At 35.7% G+C, this 21,577-nt stretch overlaps 1 protein-coding gene across 1 annotated transcript; it reads right to left on the bottom strand.

Annotated features, from left to right (window-relative positions):
• Positions 1-12,841: 12,841 nt before the first annotated feature.
• LOC149077313 (uncharacterized) lies at positions 12,842-16,267 on the bottom strand. The gene has a single exon (XM_089242372.1). It carries the CDS (start codon positions 16,265-16,267, stop codon positions 12,842-12,844), a length of 3,426 nt encoding a protein of 1,141 aa, XP_089098498.1.
• Between the last annotated feature and the right edge of the window lie 5,310 nt (positions 16,268-21,577).

Raw genomic sequence — 21,577 nt, 5'->3', positions numbered from 1 at the left:
CATTATCTTCCCAACTCAGGAATAAAATTACGATAATTACAACTACAAATAAGAATATTTGTTTTACATATTTGTCATGTTTTTTTTTAATTCACTGCAATTTGAAAAGTGTGCTTCATTTTTCTCCTTCAGCGAATTTTCTGTAATTTTAGCATGAGTCGGCGACTTTTCTTACTTTTGGCATCATTTTTGGCGATTACTGGCATTGCTTTCAAAGCCGAATTTCACGTATTTTTCTCGAGCGAATATGGTCATCCTATATATGCGTATTTCTGGCATGGTTCTTTTATGGATAAAATTTGTCTTTTCCATATGAAAGTTCCAATCCTCAGGTCTTTCAAAAGAACAAAAATCTTCAGAAATAGAAAAAAATGGAGCTTGGTTCAAACCAACAAAATATAGATTTATTTTCAGATTTTGTATCTAAATATTTGTTAATTTCATATCTGCGTCATAATATTTGTATTGATATATTTGTATCCTTCCTACTTTCACATCAGAATATGTATCTATTTTAGAAAATCATCACTCGTTTTTAGTTTGTTTCAAGTGCAAATATCGCGAATTTCAAAACTGATGTTGAATCTCCATCATCACTACACTTTTTGAGATACAAAGTACCGTAATCACCAGGCCATAGAGATTAACACTTGAAATATTCAGCTTTGACGGTTATATAGAGAAGAGTTCTTTGAAAATGAAAGAAATACGTGTAAAAAAGGAAAGAAAACCAGAATAAATACGTATCGTTAAGCTAATTCATATCAAAAGTTGCGAATGTTAAAATGCTTTTTCAAAGTATCCGAGACGAAATGTTGTCAATACATAATTATATTCAACCGAAAGAGAAACTTAATGTCTATATTTCTAATATCTTTGGTAAGATATCACGAAGAAATAAGATATTTTACTTTTAACCGAATAAAAAAAAAAAGTGTTAGTAATAGAAACAGGTGAAATAAGATATTATACCGCATTTTTTGCTTAAAGGAAGTTTCAAGAAACTAGAACAGGATCTGAAGATATATATTTTTGACAACGTACAAAAGCTACATACGTACGTCCGTGTATAGAAATATCTTTCCTTCACCGAAATATGCTATTTCAAATTAGTTTCTTATTCCTTCCGGAAACGTGTTAAAACAGGAAAAAAAAAAAAAGAAGCAATATTTTGTAAGAAAACGGGAATTGAATTCCATCTACAACATATATTTCGTTTTTCTATCATTTTCTAGATACAGAATCATTTTAAAAATCGTTTTCCCGATTACGGAACGGATTTGGTTAAATGTGTTAAATATGACGGCGCCCAATTTTACTTTTTTATATAAGAATGTTTCAATTTATTTTTCCAGGAAATCCTTCAGAAAATTTATTAATGTTGTTTTAAATCATTCAGCTTGAAGTTTCAAGCTAGTTTTCTTTTTCTTTTTATGCATTTCAAATCATTAATTTTTCACTGTACTGTAATTGTTTCCATGCGTGTATGTGTATTGTCTAGAGATTATTTTTCTTGTAATTCCCTGAAATTAATACGTGATCAGGTTATAGAATGTAAATGTTGCTGTTTCAAACAATGGAATGTATTGTTCTATACTAGAATGTAGGGCGCTGTAGCCCAAGTCGATAAGATGCTCGCCTAAAGTACCAAAGGATGTTTAGAGGTGTCGCGAGTTCGATATCCTGTTCGTCCTTGTTAGAAAAATTTTCTGACACAGAAGTACAACAAAAACGGCGACATGACCGCAGGAAAAAATTGCTACCGCAAGGAGTCCCCCATCCACGGGTTAGCGCACTAGTCCCTTGATGAGTATAAAACAAGCCTGCCGTTCGGACTCGGTAATAAATTGTAGGTCCCGGGGTCTAATTAGCCCTCGTATGCAGAAAATGACCGTGGTGCGACAAAAATGACAAGGATGATACTATCTCACCAAAACTCTTTACCGCTGTTTTAGAATTATTCAGAAAACTGGATTGGGATAAAAAAAAAAAGGTATTAAAATAAATGGAGAATTTCTCTCAATCATTTGCGTTTTGCAGACGACATTGTTGTTATCAGCAGTAATCCAGATGAACTAGAAGAAATGATACAAGAATTGGCGAGGTTTGAAAATGGATCTGCAAAAGACTAAAGTTATGTTCAACCCCTTTGCGTTGAAGAAGACAATCTTGCTCAACAACACAGAGACAGAAGAAGTAAAAAGCTATGTATACCTGGGACAAGAAATTACAATGGACAACAGAATCATTAATGAAATAAACAGAAGGATCAGGATTGGATGGAGCACTTTTGGCTAAAACTATGTAATTCAAAAAGAATCACATGCCATTATGCCTGAAAAGTAAAGTTTTCAGCCAGTGTGTGCTACCAGCACTGATTTATGGAGCTGAAACATGGACACTCACAAGCAAGACGATACAAAGGCTACGGACAACACAAAGGAGCATGTATGCTAGGCATCACAAGGAGAGACAGAAAACGAATCACTTGGAGAAGGAACCACACAAAGGTATATGATATCATGGAAAGAATTAAACGTTTGAAATGGAAATGTGTTGGACATATTGCAAGAAGACAGGACAACAGATGGACCACAAGTATTCCAGAGTGGTACCCCCTTGGTGTTAAACGTCCGAGAAGGCGTTCCCACGCAAGATGGATTGACGAGATCAGAAAAGTGGCAGGACTCAACTGGATGGTTAAAGCATCAGACAGAGCAAAATGGAAAAATTTAGAGGAGACCTTCATCCATCAGTGGATTGAAAATGGTTGTTGTTGATGATGACTTTCAATTTATTCATAACCAACCTGTATGAAAAAATATGTAATTCAAAATTTCGGTAACAAACTGGATCAGAATCACACTTGTGTATATTTGCGCTCATATATGATTCTTCATTTCGCGAGAAACCTCGTTTCTATGAAATAAGTATTAGCTATTTGCGTTACAGAGGTTCTTCCCGCATTTTATTGGTACAGTTCGTATTTTATAGCACCTCCGTCGCAATGAAGGCCTCTGGATGTTTGTCCCTTCGTTTTTTTTTTGGTATATCTTATGAGTTCTGCTGAGAAGCCGAATTCACAGGGTCTTCCTGTTATCGTAAGGAGCCCGCTGTATTTTGCTTTAAATATCAGGCATCGTTTTAACCCTTTGAGAGACCACCTCGACATAGGACAGCAAAATGTTAAAACAACGCCTGATATCTTAAAAAAAAAACTTTGGAATGCAGATTCATGAAGACATTTGTAAACAGGATTCAAAAAAACATTCGGAATATAGAAAAAAAATTGCATCACACTTCTCAGTAATCCAAGAAAAATTTAACTGAAATTCTAAGAATTTATTTTAAATATATGAATAAAAATTCTATAAATCTGTAGCAGCATTATATAAGTATGATATTTTACATTTCTACTCCATGCATTTTATAGTATAAACCATATTGCTGTATGATATAAGGTATATATAGGCCTATGCTGTACAAATCTGGTCCGAGTTCTTATTCACAAAGACGCAAGAAAAATTCTATCTGAATTGTTGTTATCCGATTGTCTTATTTATTATTCATTTCTTCACTCCTTGTGTTGGTGGTGGTAATGCTGAAAAATGACTGCACAGTCGCACATTTCAAAGATGAGGTTATTCTCTCTCGAATAACCTGGAAAATTGACCATTATTCTGGACCATGAGTCGTGTGATGGAGATTCTTTTTGTATCTCGGCTGACTTCTCGCACACGAAAATAAATAAATTCACTCAACCATCATTTCAGGATCTTTGAATTTAGGAAGTATTTGAGAGAAATACTTCGATCGACAACGTCTATGTCTAGAAAAATCGGAATCACTGAAGAAAAATCAACGGATATAGCGACAGTTTTTAAAAATTTATTAATCTATCGGATTCCTTAAAATGAAGATACGCAGTTTTTTAAACTGTTTTCAACTGAGAATTCCATTCTTTTAGGTATTTTGAATCATATGGAAGAATCAGAAGAAACCATTAACACATCTTTCAACGATACATTTAATGTTGTCACTATTCTACTTCAATTAATTTGTTTTCGGTGTAAAAACCAAGATTACTATATTAATTCTAGTATTGCATACCTCAATTTTTTTGGTAACCGTTAGTAACACTGAAGTCTTTTGATTGTGAATGCTAAATTCATTCAAATTGGTGATAATTTGACTTTGGAACGATATTTTTCATTATTTTTGATCTAATATCAGAAGTAGAATTCCTGTCAACAAATTTTTTTTCTACTACTATTAGATTCAATTTCATTTTTATATCGAAATTAAAATTGGATGAAAGTTACTTTATAGAGTTATACCGTGTCTTTTTTACGTTTTCAGAGCGATTTGGATTTTTTTTCTTCGCGAATTGCCCCATTAGATATCAGTATGTTGGGTTTTTAGAGGAATGCAAATACCAGATATCTAAATCCTGCGTGATTGAAGTTTCCTGTATAAAAAAAAAAAACCCACAACAGAATGCGGCTTTGGCATGTGACTTGAATTTTCATTTTTAGAGTTTGGCAATATTATTTGTGCATTTCAATGTATTTTACAGAAAATATTCTAAAAATGACTGGTATCCTGAAGACTAGTAACCAGTGAAACCTCGCTACAACGATACTCGATATAACAATAATTCCTTTTACAACGATATCTTTTTTTTCAATTCTTGTTTGGAATTGTCTTAGTCTAATGTTAAACACCTTTCGATACAACGATATCCCTTATTACGATGAATATCTCTATAATGATATTTTTCAAGAGATTTTGAAAAAGCTAGAACGATATTTTGTTATATTTTTCTCAAAATCATCTTGAATTTAATTCTAACTTCTCCATTTGTTTCCATTCTTCCAAAAGCATCTAATAAAATCAGTGTTTTGTACCACATAATCACCGAAAAATGTTGAGAAAGTTATTGATATTGCTACTTTATCAGTAAGAGACAAAAGTGCAATACAGTAAACTTCATTACAGTAGCATTGCATATGAGTTAAGTGTGGAGATTGAGCAATGATACAATTATTCCATCATTACATTTCATAGTTAGAAAAATTGATGGCAGATGTCAGCACTACACATAACAAACATTACACAGAAACAAACTTCACGTTACGGTCACTACACGTGTATTGATTCATGTTCATTCATTCGCATTCCAAACATGTACAACAGTTTTTTAGAAGTTCTGCAGAGAAATGTGTGTAAGTGTAGTTTATTAGTGGTAGTGACAATGCATCTGAATAAATTTCATTAATCAGTGAGCTACAGTCGAATCCCATTATAACGAATTCAAAGAGACCGGAAAATCACTTCGTTATAACGGAATTTTTTTATAAAGGAATTCCAGGTTTTTGCATTGTTCCTATGTAAACTTACCTGGGGGATTCGAAAAGTGTTCGTTAAAACGAGATTTTCGCTGTAACGGTATTCGACTGTAATTACACTATTTCTTGAAGCGCGTTTTCTGACGGTAATAACCCAGTTTTAGAAAAGATTCCAACAACAACATAAATTTGGTGGCCAATGTTGCCTCTCGATATAACGATAATTTTTTCTTGACGTGCAGAATGTTGTTATATCGAGGTTTCACTGTATATTGATTTCTTATAGTTCTAGAACATTTTTTATCTATTTTTTTTCCCCCGTAACATTTTTGCTTGGACGGCAGATATGAAATACCAGTTTCAAATAAATGTGTCAAATACTAGACTGACGCGTAGATAAACAGATAATTTCTAAGCATATTTGATTATAATTATGCCTATCTTTGAATATATAACATAGTTTGTCGAAGTTTTTTTCTCATGGACCTTCTCCAGTATGAAAAAGAAGCACCCATTTGGAAAATCCACTATGGAAATTTAGATTTTTCGCGCCAGCAATGTAAACTTAACCACAATGAAAACTATATTTAACTTTCGGTCAGGCGCATCGAATCTGTGGGATAAAGAACGAATTTCCTTTCATACCAAAGAGCGGAGTGTACTGAGAAAATTGTGAGACCATCTCACCGAGAGACACCCAAGCTCTATCACACAGGATGATTTAAGCACATTTTCCCATGGGGACTGGGTTGCCTCCGGAGATTTATTGAATATTAAAATTGCATCGCCGGCCATCTTTGGCAGCAAATACAATTTCGTATTTGTATTTGCTGCCAGTGATGGCCGGCGATGTCATTTTGATATCTAATAAATTGAATAATACATGGACAGTTGCAGTCGTGCACATCGCCAGTGAGTTCCAGCTAATATAATCAAATCAAAAAATGCTTTATATAAAACTAACCACGTGTATAAAATCAACAATAAATCAATAAAATCAGTAGTAAATCGATAAAATTCGGGAATAAATAAATAAAATGGACACTAAATCAATAAAATGGACACTAAATCAATAAAATGGACACTAAATCAATAAAATGTACACTAAATCAATAAAATGTACACTAAATCAATAAAATCGACAATAAATCAATATACTGTATAAATTCCGAGTTCTGTTGTCACAATAGATACAGTTCTTGTAATATACTTATATCCAGAGTTGCCATCAGTCACATTTTCCGCACAAGTGTTCACTTGAAGCGTGTTGTCTTTGTTGCTGTACGCGTTACGAGCTGGGGATACAAGGTGGACTCGAAGGCTCCATGATTGTTCATGCTCGGAGCTGGAGACCTTCCACCACTCGCATAATAGTATCGTGGTTTCTTTTCCAGCTCACTGCTGGTCTACCATTAATCTGGTAGATAATTTGCACCTGATTACTTTTGGTTTCTGAATTTACAAAATCTTCCACAATATTTCTTATTTTTTTTCTAGTTTCTGATACTCATGTTCCAGCCCCTAATTCGATGATATTGTTTGTTATTTCCTATACAACTTATGATATGAATTGCTCCTGATCGTGTCCCTGAAGAAAAAAGAGGGAAAACAAAGTTATATATATATATGTATATATATAATTCAGTTTGAGATAAATATAAACAATCTGTATGCTTTTTCTTACGCCTAAACAAAAATTCGATTTTTATTCTCACAGTTGAGTTGCGGCCGAACGTGCTAGGATTTGTATTGTAAACGACAGAAGGTTAAATTCCACAACTTTATAACTTCATGTAGTCTTCATGCGAGTTTTTATAAAAATGTTGCGATGTGCCAGCACATGAATTTTCTGTAGTTTTGTAACTGTTCACCAGGTTTATAAGCCTTGTATTTTGTACAGTAAAATCCCGAATATCAAATGACTAAAAGATTATGTTATTCGTTTGTGAACAGTAAAGTTGTGACGACATACTTCCAATTTTCTTTTGTACCAAAAAATGATCGAAACAGGTGCGCTACAAGCTGGATTTCTTCAGGTTCCCATACACGGTGATTTCACCTGGCGGTAGTACTAGTTAGGCAAGCCTACCTTCAATAGAGTTCTAACATACGCTGCTAGGTTGCGGCAATGTTTTTCTATAATCCGGTTAAATACACTTGTTTTTTGTCCAACTTTCGTTTGTGCATGGAATCTTGTGTATGTTTCAGTTTAGGTAAGCATCGAATTTTAAAGCCAATGTCAAGTATATATAAAATTATTTTGTTGTATAAAATCCAACTATTTTCCAGGACGAGTTGTGCGTGTAGCAGAAACTGGCACTTTTGTGGATTGAAGACCTAGAAGTGGCAAGCAGAAAAAAAAAGACACATTTTTCTATAAAAGTTGTAACATCGAACAAGTGATCAAGCCTCCAAAATTGTTGAAAAGGAGGTTTCCGCGAATATTGCTTTGCCAACAATCGAAAGTTGTTTTTTAACTTACAAAAGACTGACGCAAGGCTTATATTTATAGCCCCCCCCCCCCTACCTATTCAAGACTTCTGATAAGAGACTGATGCTGTTAAGGCTTTTTCTTTATTGATTTGTCAACATATTTTGTTTTTCTCTTGGACAAAGAAGTGTCAGCATAAAGTATATTTTACTATTGATATATATGTACGTGGGGGTACCTTTTCTTCAAAACCATTAGGTTCCATTGCTTCAAGCATGTTTTACGGTGTTTTAAAATATTTGACGAGGGGCAAAATTACCCTAACGTATGGGAGACTTTGACGTAAAATGAAAATGAATAAATTTGAAAAAAATATTACTGAAAGTGGATTTGCTGTGTTACAGTATTTTAGAGAAAAGTTTTTATTAACTCTTCAGAGGCCCTTAATAATGCTCTTTGTACTACTGAAATATTAATTTAAGTCTCAATATTTTTAATTTTTGTTTTCTAGCATAAGATAAAGTTTTATAAAAATCGGCCAAAGTGAAACCCAAGTTTATGGTGCTAAATATCATGCGCCAACTGAATTGTCCAAGTTGTTCCTTCTTAGTACGATGAGTTTCTTTGTGTGTAACTGCTTGTATGGAAGCGAAATGTTCAGCCAGAAGCGAGCAAAAGCTTTGGTCATCCATCATCTTCTGATTTCTTCAGAAGACAAGATCATAAAAGGATGAACAAAGAATATATCTCTTATGAATAGCTTTGGAAATACATAAATAACGTTCCAGCCATTTTTCTGTGTACATATATTGGCTGGCAACCTATGAAAACACAATGTGTCTAGTTAATTGCGAAAGTAACAATGTTGCAAGATCCCGTGGGAATCATACGAGACACCGTCTAACAGCTAAGCTAAATCAGATTATAGCACGTGGAGAAATATGGCGCAATTCTTTTTGTATACACTAGTATAGTTATTCACTTCTGAAAGCTAATAAGAATTTACGCGGTATTTTAAAGTAAAAAACAATAATATTAAATTACAATTTTTAGCTCACGGTCAGTAATTATCTCATTCATTTTTTTTATCATGGTATCTAAATTTATTTACTTAAATGCTGCAATGAACATCTCGCCATACATTGGTTTACGGAAATTCGCCCCTGACATTTTGTCCCTGTCGCAACGCCTGTCCTGACCGTGTGAGTGACGATGTCAGTGGGTTAGTGACTGTATGAGTGATCAAGTAAGTGATCATTTCGGCCCGAACATTTCAGCTCCGACATTCCGCCCGTTGTATGAATATAATGAGTAGAATGCACAAAAATGTGAATAATACACTACATTTTTTTAACACAGCAACGATATTTTATCGATTATACACGATATAACGAATTCATACGGGCTCTTACTTGGTCACTAATGCAGTTACTCGCACACTCACTTATACAAATACAAAGGCCACAACAGACGAAATTCCAACGAGGTGACCGAAAAAAGATGGCCATAAAAATATTATTGGCGAATATATACCTGAATGATATAAAAAATACATCAACCCAATGAGAGCAATAAAAAACCAATAATTATGATAAAATTTAAATGCACTGCTCATAAAAATTTGTGGCTGTTTTATCTAAGTACGGATAGTTTCTCGATTTATCCGACATGCTTATCATATTTCTTTTTAAACGTGTCAATCGTATTAGCATTCAAAGGTAAACTATTCTATTTATTCACTCCCTATTAGAGAAAGAACTTCCTGCGACACTACAACCTGGGATTGCCCTTTACCAATCGATACTGGTGTCTCCTTGTCGAAGAAGTTGATTAACGGTGTATTAATAACCCATGGTCAATTTTATCCGACCCGTTGAAGTCTCTCCCGCCAAATATCCCTCCCGTCTTTTTGAAACACTTCGATCATATATCCCCAACATCTGCTCTCTTCCGATGAAAACATTTTCAAAAAATCAAGTCTCTCTTCATAGCTTGATTCTCGTGTGCCATCAAGAGCACAAGTGGCTCTTTTCCGCATCCCCTCGACCAAGTCAATGCCCCTCTGTAAGTAAACGTGGGTTTTTCGAACCATAATGAGCGACCATGCACTTGTCAGCGCTAAAAGACATGCTTCATTCATTTGCCCACGCTGCAATCGTGTTTGGTTGGTCTCGTCTGGATGGAGCCCTATTGCTTCGATTCTTGACTACCCAATTAGCTTCACGTCATCTGCAAATTTGCTAAAAATTCCATCGATATCCCTGATTGAGGTTATCTATAAAAAAAGTGTAAAAGTATGGGGGCCACTTGTGACGCCTGTCCAACCAGAGAATTCCCAGTTCACCATAACCCGTTGTGACCTATCTCTTAACCAGGATTTTATCCATTGCAGCAAATTGTCCCCAATCATAATCTAGTGCAAACGCTTCAAGAGTTTACCATGTTGGACCTGGTCGAATGCCTTCTGGAAATCAAGATAAACAACATCTGAATTTTTGCCCTTACCCAAAGCCTTAGTTACGTGATCGTAGAAGCAAAGGAAGGTGGTTACACGTGACTTCCCCCCTTCTAAACCCATGCCGATTATCCGACAATACATTATTCTCATCTATCCACTTCACTAATTGCCTTTTGCTAACAATTTCCAAAATTTTCGAGAGTGAGCTTGTCAAACTCACTGAACGATAATTGGACACAACTTCTATACTACCCTTCTTCAATATCGGAACAACATTAGCAAGCTTCCAATCTTTTGCGACGATACCCTCAGCAACATTACTCTTGTAAATCTCTCCGACTGGCCCCAACAATTTATTAGCACATTACCTAAGGACCCTGGACGATAACTCACTCGAAAGAAGTGGACTGTAAACACTTTTAATAAATTTACGATAATTTTAATTCACAAATATAACAAATTAACTCGCACGAAATCCCGATCGAGGGAATCGTTGTACAATTGACCAGCTCGAGGTCTCAACTCCTACTCCCTCACACACACACTGTCACACTCAAAAAAACACTTTTTTCTCTCTCTCTCTCTCTCCCTGGGGACGGGAGGGGAGCTCTCATCACCTTTTGACCTCTGCTCTCTCCTTACTTTTCTTCTTCTTCTTTTTTACTATTATTATTATTACGCAGCAACATACCGCCGGGCGTTGCAATGTTCTTCGAACATTCAACCAATTGCAATTATAATGTAATAATATATAAAACTGATCGTTTCAAAACCTGAACAAATACAAATTTTAACTAAATACACAGAATAAAGAAAATTGACACACTCAATTACATTATAAATCAACACCTTTCGATACATAATAAAGCATAATATACGATATTTACATAAATTTTCCATAGGTAAAATACACAATTTTGAAATAGGTCGCTTATATGTGCCTGAAGCCGTTTTCACAGCAACCACTCTAATCTTGTTATCCTGTTTGCCAGGATATGTTTCCGTAATTCGACCTATAAACCATTTACAAGGAGGTAAATTATCCTCTTTAACAATAACCATGTCACCTATTTCTACGTTTTCCTTTTCGAAGAACCACTTATTCCGTTGCTGTAATGTACTCAAATAGTCTCGATGCCACCTTTTCCAAATGACTTGTACGAATTTCGTTGTTTGTTGCCATCGGTTAAGCCGATTTTCTGGCACCGAAGTCAACTCTGGTTCTGGAAGTGAAGTGATCGGCCTTCCAATAAGAAAATGACCAGGTGTTAGGGCCTCCAAGTCATTTGGGTCTTCTGACATGGCAGATATTGGTCTAGAATTTAGGACTCCTTCTATTTGAGTCAAAACAGTAAGAAATTCTTCGTAAGTGAGCCTTGTCTGGCCGATGGTTCGTTTTAAGTGGTATTTGCAATATTTCACTCCTGCTTCCCAGAGACCACCGAAGTTTGGTGTTCGGGGAGGAATGAATTTCCAATCTATGCCATCCGAGGATAAATAGCCAGCAAGGTCCTCATCTGGTTGAGCTACAAGGTTGTATAAGTTTTTGAGCTCAACATTTGCTCCCACAAAATTTTTTGCATTATCTGAATACAACTTAACACACTTTCCTCTTCGAGAAGTGAACCTTTTAAGAGTTGCAATAAATGCAGCAGTGGTAAGATCAGTAACAATATCCAGATCGCTTTCGTCACTAAACATACAAAAATACACACATATATTTTATTCAAGGTACCCTTTCTTTGATTTTTGTACTTTATAGAAAAGGGTCCACAAAAATCAACACCAGAAATGTTGAATGCAAAATCTCTCGTTACCCGATCCTTAGGTAAAACACCCATAATTTGTTGAGCCGTTATAGGTTTAGCTTTAAAGCACACAATGCAATCATGAACAATTTTTCTACATACACTTTTACCATTTATAACCCAAAACTTTTGTCTGAGTTGATTCAATAATGCTTGTGGCCCTAAATGTAGATACTTATTATGATAATGTACAACAATCAACTTGGTTAATCGGTGTTTTGTGGGCAATAGAATAGGAAACTTCTGATTATAGCCCAGTGTACTATTATTTAATCGGCCACCAACTCTCAGATTCCTTTTTCGTCCACAAAAGGATTCAAACTTTTTATCGGACTGTCGAAAGGGACCTTACCTTTTCTTTCAGACCTTTGAGTTCTGGTTTGAACTCCTCACCTTGAATCAATTTCACGAGATGCAGCTCAGCATTATTGATTTCTTCAGCATCTAAAGGACTATATTTTTTCTTGTTTTTACAATTATTAAGAAACCTAAAAATGAAACTCAAAATACGAACAATCTTAATATACACATTACTAAGATTCAAAAAATCACTGATAAATGGTCAAACTGAAACACTAAAAGTTTGTATATCACAAATATTGTCACTAATACTGCAAATTTTGAATTCACGCTGAAAGTCATCTTGTATGACCGCTGACGGGATCGTTCTGTTTGGGTATTCACTGTCCATAAGAAACTTTGGACCGTTCCACCATAAGACACTTTGTTCCAGTCTCTCTGGAGCTAGACCTCTGGAAGTGAGATCTGCAGGATTTTCTTCGGATGAAACATGTCTCTATTGTTGCACAGTTGTTAGTTCCTGTATTGTAGCTACACGATTTGCCAAGAACGTTTTCAGAAGATGTGGTTCTTTCTGGATCCAAGACAGCACAATCATAGAATCACTCCACAAATACACTGCTGAAACGTCGATCTTCAGTGAAGCTTTTATACTCTTCATCAACTTAGCTAGTAACACTGCCGCGCACAGTTCCAACCGCGGAATAGTTGTACGTTTAATTGGAGCTACTCTTGATTTGCTCGAAACCATTTTTACTCTCACGCGTCCGGTAGATGAAGTAGACTTGCAATAGATAACAGCCCCGTATGCAGATTCAGAGGCATCTGCAAACCCATGCATCTCGATCGTAGTTGGCTCAGATATCAAAATACATCTATCTATTTTTAGGTTATTTATAGACAGAAGAGATTCGATGAACTCGTGCCACTCTTGTGCCTCCTTTGCTGGAAGTGGATCATTCCAGTCAATTTTCAGAAGCCACAGTTTCTGCATGAAAATTTTTGCTTTTGATACCACAGGTCCTATCAATCCCAGTGGATCAAAAAGTCTTGCGATGGTAGATAGAACATTCCGTTTGGTGAATACTGTATTGCTGTCAGCTTTCACACTGAAAGAAAAGCAATCTTCACTTGGCTTCCAGGAAATTCCCAGAGCCTTTATTTCACTTGGGTCGGAAAAGGTATAATCACAATCTGAAAATAATTTTGGGATGAGCGCTGGATTATTTCCGCACCACTTATGCAGCTTCATGCCTGCAGTATTGAGGATGCCTATCAGTTGCTGTTGGAGCTCTTTCGCTTCCAGCAAGGTTGGTGCCCCGGATAGGACGTCATCCATATAAAAATCACTGGTTAGGACAGAAGCCGCTAGAGGAAAATTGTTTCCTTCATCCTGTGCGAGTTGTTTCAAGGTTCTCATGGCGAGAAACGGTGCGCTCACTGTCCCGTAAGTTACAGTTGATAACTCATAAATTTTTATGGGCTCGTTCTTGCCTTCCTTCCACAAAATTCTTTGAAGATTTTTTTGACTCGGATGAATTTTTATCATTCGGTACATCTTTTCGATGTCCGCAATGAAAGCAAACTCGTGCTTCCTAAATCGGATCATTATTGAAAAAAGATCCTCTTGGATCACTCCTCCGTTATACTGAAGAGAATTCAAAGAATTGCCCTTTGTGGTAATCGTGGAAGCATTAAAAACAGTTCGTAGTTTTGTTGTCGTTTTATCAGGACGGTATACACCGTGATGGGGCATGTAATATGTGACTTTTGGCTCTGTGGTCTCATTCACCTCACTCATATGCCCAAGTTCTAGATATTCTTTGAGAAAATCTTTGTATAATGCCTGATAATTTTTGTCTCTCTCTAACCGATTCCACAGAGAGTTTAGTTGTTTTAACGCCATACTCTTGGACTCTCCAAGGCACCCGGGATCCTCCTTGAGAGGCATGGTGATTATATACTGCCCCTTATTGTCTCTCATATGAGTCTCCTCGTAATGGGTTTCACAAATTTCGTTGTCCTTTGATACCACTGGCTTTTCTCCAACACTTTCAATTTCCCAAAATTTTTGCATTGTTTTATTCAAGTTCTCTTGTTGAACTAGTCCACAATGCATTGTTTGTTTCTCTTTAGTGGATAATGCGCCACTTACAACGTACCCGAATATTGTATTTTGTAGAATTAAATCGGTGCCACTAGGAGACATTTGTCCTGTCAATAATAGTTCATAAAATATTTCAGCTCCCAACAATATATCTATCTGTCCTGGTTTGTTAAATTCTGGATCAGCTAAATTTACGTCCCTCACCCACTCAATAGACACTTCTAACTTTTGGGAGGGAGTGCTATTTGTTATTTTCTCCACTATCAAGAAGTCCAATTCCCTCTCATAGTCCTTTCTTTTATTAGCGAGAGAGGCTCTCACGCATCCCTTGATTGGCATTGACGCCCCGTTTAAGCAAGATACAACAAGATTTATTTTTTCTTTCTTCAACTCAAGTTTCTCTGCAAACTTTCTGGTTACAAAGTTCGACATAGAGCCCCCATCTAGCAGCGCTCTACCATTGTGGTATTGACCATCCTTATCTTTTACAAGGCATCTCGCTGTACTAAGTAAAACTGTCTTTTTTTGTTTGTTTCCCATGCAGCTGGTGGCTGTTATGGGGTTGGCATTGTGCTGTTTCGGCGTCGTTATATTGCTCGGGGGAGAATGTGTCATCTCCGTTCTTCCTGCAGGAGCAGCAGCAACAGTTTCTTCTTCGCGGGGGAAATGCAGGGTCACGTGGTGTCTTTTATTGCACTTGGGGCAAGAGAACCTCGACCTGCATTTTTTCACCCCATGGGAAGATGACAGACAATTGAAGCACAAATTATTACTTTTTACAATTTTAATTCTCTCGTCCACTGATTTGCTTCTGTAATCAGAACACTTGTACAATGCGTGAGTTTCAATTCCGCATTGTACGCATAATGAGTCTTTTGAATCCGAGAGAAACACCTTTGACACATTTTTATTATTTTTTAAGTGGAAATTTCCTCGTTGTTTTTGAAACCCACTATTGCTCTCAGTGAGAGATCTACCTCGTGAAGCAAAATATATGTCGCTCTCTTTAGCTAATTCAAGCGGTCGAAACCATTTTTCTCCTTGCCTCACACTAATATGAGAAGCAGTTTCTCTATCTAATGTCTCAAACAACTTATCTGCAACAATGAGGTCTTTTAATGTGTCAAAATCTGACACTCTTCTGAGCTTCAGATAGTAATCGAAACTCGTTTTTAACCTCGACGCAAATTGCACATGTGTTTCATTATTACGATGAGCCCTTCGAAAATTCTCTAGACAAACCTGCGGTGTAGGCTCGTACTCTCGTAAAATAATTTCTTTTACCTTATCATAATTTGACAGTTCTTTATCGCTTATGTGAGACAAAACGTTGGTTGCCTTTTCACCCAACAAATTCAATAAAATTTCTGACTTAAATTTCTCTGGCACTTTTTTTGTGTTAAATGCTCTTTCAAGTGATGCGAAGAAATACCCCCAACCTTCCGGCTGATTGGGTACTCTAACAGTTAGAGTTCTCACACTTTTAATGAGAGATTCAATTGTGTCTTCCTTTACTTCTGTTTTGTTATGTTCGATGCCGTCACAATTTAATTCTACACGTACTCTAACTAACTCTAATTCTGTTTTGACGCGCTCTAATTTCATGCGTTCTAATTCAACCTCTCTTAGTTCCTCTGACTTTCTATCTGCTATTATTGTGGCTAGATAATCTTTTACAAAGTCGGGATCTTTTACACAAGCTTGATTTTGCAAAATAAGTTCTTTTAACTCACTCACCTTCGCATTCTCGATGACTATTTCTCCAAGGTCCTGAGCAACTTGGATTAAGTCCTGCTTTTTTGCTCCAGCGAACATTTTGACGATGAAAGTTACGTATTCCGAATTATGTTAGCACCACTCACAATTCTTTCGTGGTCACACAAGAACTCAACGAAAACAAACTCGCTCCACAGACGTCTTCTCCGATTTGAACGACATTTTTCACAGTTAGTCTCCGTATGAGACGGACCAGATGGACGATAACTCACTCGAAAGAAGTGGACTGTAAACACTTTTAATAAATTTACGATAATTTTAATTCACAAATATAACAAATTAACTCGCACGAAATCCCGATCGAGGGAATCGTTGTACAATTGACCAGCTCGAGGTCTCAACTCCTACTCCCTCACACACACACTGTCACACTCAAAAAAACACTTTTTTCTCTCTCTCTCTCTCTCCCTGGGGACGGGAGGGGAGCTCTCATCACCTTTTGACCTCTGCTCTCTCCTTACTTTTCTTCTTCTTCTTTTTTACTATTATTATTATTACGCAGCAACAGACCCTGAGATAAATATCACCTGATCTTGTTGCTTTGCTTGCACATACTTTTTTTAGAAGTTTTAGGGGTTCCGCGTCTTCCACTTGAATTTCGTTGAGGAATTTCTTACCCCCTGTACTTCGCATAACGCGCCTTCACTATTATACCTACATTGTTCTCTACCCTAGAACCTCTAGATGGGGTCAACTGTCCCCTTACATTCACTATTGACTTACCTGAAAAATGATTTGGGGTCAGAGTCACTGCTATCTGCACTCTTGATTCAACTTCCTTTTTACTATCCGTAATTGCTTTCTTCAACGCCCTTCTTCTATTAGTAAATGATGACAGTTCACTTCCTCCACTTTTGTATTCTCTGAATGCCCTTCTCTTCTCAAGATAAAGATTATGCACGTTATCCCTGAACCAGGGGGAGGAGTGCGATGAACAAACATGCTTTTTACGAACAAAGGGTATGAACTTATGCAAAACAGTCGTATTATCCACTCATACGATCATTCACCCAATCACTTGGTCATTGGTTATTCACGCAGTCTGTCACTTACATGGTCGCTCACTTTTTCACTCATTTGGTCAGGGCATATGCAATGTTAGAGAAAAAATATCCGGAGACGAAATGTACCTGGAGCGAAGCATTGAGGCGAAAAAAATTTCGGATTTCCTTATGTATTATACACTATATTTCCAGAAATGTATATCCTGTGTATTTGGAGGTTAGACATTTTTCTCGAATTTATAGAAAAATACTGGGCAAATCGTTCTGAAATTTCGGTCATGTAAATCCTATGTTTGTACTCACAATTTCCATCGCAAGTTCAATCACAAGTGCATTTAGGGAACTTACAAAAAATTACTAAATTAGCAAAAAAAAAAAGGTTTATCAACCCTGTATGATAAAGAACTAAAAATGATTTGTAACTTCCAAAAAATATTGTACTAATTTTCAATTTTGTGCGATATACTTCTATGCAACCTTTGAAAATAGCACGCGTATTCACGAAGATATAAATGTTTTCTATAAAAATTCTCAAATTTTCGTCGCATGTTTTCTTTGCTCATAACATGCGGAATTTTCAACCAGTTCTTATGAAATTCACAAAATATATGGCATGATACATACGATACCACGTGTAGAAATTTAGAATTTGATAATTCCTGATTCCCTGAGATATGAATATTTTTACTAAATATAATATCTCATTATAGGGTAATATAATATCTCATATCAGAAAATATCTCATTTTTTCCAATAAGTTTATTTTTACATAATTTTGTTGCCAAATATATAGTGCAACTCATATAAAAAATGGAGTTGAATGTCGTGAAAATTCATTAAGATATAGGCGATACTGTGAGCTATAATACGAGTTAGTGAATGAGAGTACCTGGACGATAAGGGATTTTTCAGAAATAGTAATTTCGATTATTTTCTGGCATTTTATTATTTCGTTCAGCTTCTTCATTTTGATGTCATAGACGTATGTTATATTCAAACATTTGTCTTATGTAGCTTCAGACGCATGTCTTCGCCCATGAATCTGGAGGCTTATTTTTGAAATAATAAAATCACAGAAAATAATCGAAATACAATTATGTGGAAAATCCCTTATCATCCAGGCATTAATTTAAATCACATCTCGCGATATATTGCGTATACCTTTCTTAATTTTCACGAAATGCAACTGGAATTTTTATATAAGTTGCACAATATTTGGCAACCACATAATGAAAAAACAAAATAGATATTTAATGCACGTGCGAGATTAAAAATTATCTACTAAAACTACTCATATCTTATTGATTATGGAATCATAAAATTCTTACGGCCGTATTTACCAACACAGTATAAACTACAATCGCAGGTGAAAGGATCAAAGATCAAAACGAATTGGTTAAATTGAGGATTTTAACCAATCCGTGGCGATCGCTAATCCTTTAACCTGCGATTGTAATTTAAACTCTGTCTGTGAATAAGGCCATAAATTCCATACGTGGTATCTTAGATATAGAGCCAGATTCCCTGTGAATTTCATAAAAATTGGTTGTAAACTGTGCATGTTATAAGCAAAAAAACATGCGATGGAGATATTGGAATTTTTATATAAAACATGTATATATATCTTCATCTCAATATACGTGCTATGCTCACGAAAATACACACAACGGTATTTCATAAAAAATTAGTACAATATTTTGTGAAAGTTACAAATCATTTATAGTTGTTTATCATGCAGGGTTGATCAGAAACATTTTTTTCTTATTTTCCGTTTTAATTTTTCATCCCCTAAATGCACTCGTGACTAAATTTTCAGTGGAAGTTGTGAGTAAAAGCATAAGGAGCTCTCTCACAATGACCAAAATTTCAGAACGATCTACTCAGTATTTTCCTAGAAATTTGAGAAAATGCCTGAAACGACACAGGCTTTTGGCAATATAGTATATCAAGCTTGGAAGTTGTGGTCAAACTAATCAATATTTCAGACAACGTAAATCTATTTTCATAAAAATACTCAAATAGCTAAAGGTGTAATTATTATCCCTATTTCATATAATTTCTTTTTAATTTTGTACCAGATTTTTCGAGATAAAAATATTTAAACATAAGCAGATAATGAATCAGCGGTTCCAACTTACGCTACACGTTCATTAAATTTGTGGAATTTTTTCCCACTTCAAAATTAAGAAGTAAGTGGATAAAGTTTCCGCGACGGGAATAGCAACAAAAAAACAAAAGGGGAGTCGACAGAAGAGGAGAATTTTCCCACCGTTAATCTACTCCCGATTCTGCTCATTTATCCCATTAATGGAACAATTCCATTAGCTCGAATTACTTTAAAGTGTTTTTAAGAGCGAAACCAAAACACCTTTTAATTTGTTTTTATTCTAAGAACGGGTTTGGAAAGTATTTTAAAATAAGCAAAGGGGGAGTTAATTATTAACACAGTGACTTAATCCGATTTAGTATATATACTGATACTCTGTGCGATCATTTGAACGGAAAAAATCTCGCCTTATATATACATAATAACTAGAGCCCGGATTATAAGCAAATGCATTTGCATATTTTGGCCTTTCTAGCATTAATTCTTATAAATGGATAAAGCCTAAGAATTATCAGAATAAGTGCATATTTTCGAAAGTTTATTTAAGCGTAATCACTTTGTTATAATCTGTATCAGAATGGATGTGGCCTCAAGAAATTATTGCTATTTAGAGCAGCATGGTGATAATTATTAATTTACTCATCTGACTCTGATTAACTTCCACTACACCAGATCTTGATAAATGGAACGATTAATTTATTAAAAACATAATTTTAGAACAAACTGGTCTTAACATGTTAAAAAACTATATAACTTAAAACGGATAACAATACATAAGGTTAAAAGTGAAAAGTTGAATACGGAAAAAGGCTAATAGTGAACATATAAGGTGCGATAACGTTATAGCAACATAGAAGATTCACAGCGACACCTACAATACTCCCCCACGAGTTCTGAGGACGGTATATGAAAAATTATATCATTTCAGTACAAATCTAATTTTATACGGCAGGACCTCGTGACGCAGGTCTTAGGTTCAGTAACAGAATCTGAAATTGTAGGCTCAAATTCATTATTGAACATATGACCAGATTTTAACCTATCTATTGAAATAGTTTTGACATCATTATTAATTTGAACTTTGAAAAACGTATCAGTGCTTGATATAACTTTGTAAGGTAATGATCGTGATATGATTGCTGAAGAGGACGTGTGATGATTTCACCACAGGTCCTTGTTGATAAACACCTTGGCTGAACTATGGTAGCTAGAAGGAACTGGACGCAGTTCGGACATCTTTTTGCGAAGTCTCAGAACGAAATGTGCGCGAGACACATTCTGAAGAAATCGCATGGAAGACGTAGACCATAGGCCATTCCGACTGGAGTGGAATTTATGTCCTCCTTGAAGCTGGAACGGATACCAAGCATTACCACTGGTGGACGTCTACCCATCGTTCAGTAGCATGGCACATTATGGCAGCTTTGAGTTGTCGATGGAACCTTTCGACAGTGCCATTGCTCTGTGGATGTATTTATTTTCAAATAAATATTGCTAATAATACAGTAAAACCTCTCTTTCGCGGTCACCTTCGTGACAAAAAGATTCGTTCGTAATAGGGGGGGGGGGATGACAGTTGATCAGGGATTTGAAATGCATGCTGCTATTATACAAGGGGAAAATATTATTTTACCGTAAAAGAAGGGTGACCGCATCTGACGGGGAGAGGGGTGTCCGTTAAGAGGGGGTTTCACTGTATTTTCAGAACATCGGTTTTTCTGGCGCAGGTGGAATTTAGGGAATTAATAAAGATGTGTTCGTATTTTCCAAATATCAAGCGTTCTATTATTAAGGCTATTTCTAGAGATATGTCAAAAGCTTTCAATTTTTTTAGAAATAGTGTCGAAATAATTTCGTTACTGATCACAGCTACAACAAACCAGAAATCAAAAATGCCTAAATGAAAATATGTAGAAAGTTTCTGCATATGTGGGGATATTTTTTGTAAATGGATATACACTAAGAAATAGAAAATATCCATTTCAAAAGCAAATCTGCTTTTTTGTATGGTGATTTTTTAAAATGCATATTTTCACATTTTTGATAATTTTTAACTTTTTCATGATTTTTAGTGTACATTTTGGCATTTTAAGTGAATATTTCGGCATTTTTAAGTGCATATATGCATGTCTGTTTTAGTAGTAGTAGTGACATATATGCATATTTTTAGCGCATATTTCGCAACTTTTTTTTAGTGCATATAATCAACACCCCCTATAGAACAAGCCCTCCGCACGA

This window comes from Pholcus phalangioides, unplaced genomic scaffold (assembly GCF_987345545.1).
Source record: "Pholcus phalangioides strain wild (caught in Gottingen) unplaced genomic scaffold, Ppha-v1.0 ptg000015l_1, whole genome shotgun sequence".
NCBI lineage: Eukaryota > Metazoa > Arthropoda > Arachnida > Araneae > Pholcidae > Pholcus > Pholcus phalangioides.
The sequence above is the reverse complement of the archived record's forward strand: the minus strand, read 5'-3'. Positions and strand labels throughout refer to the sequence as shown.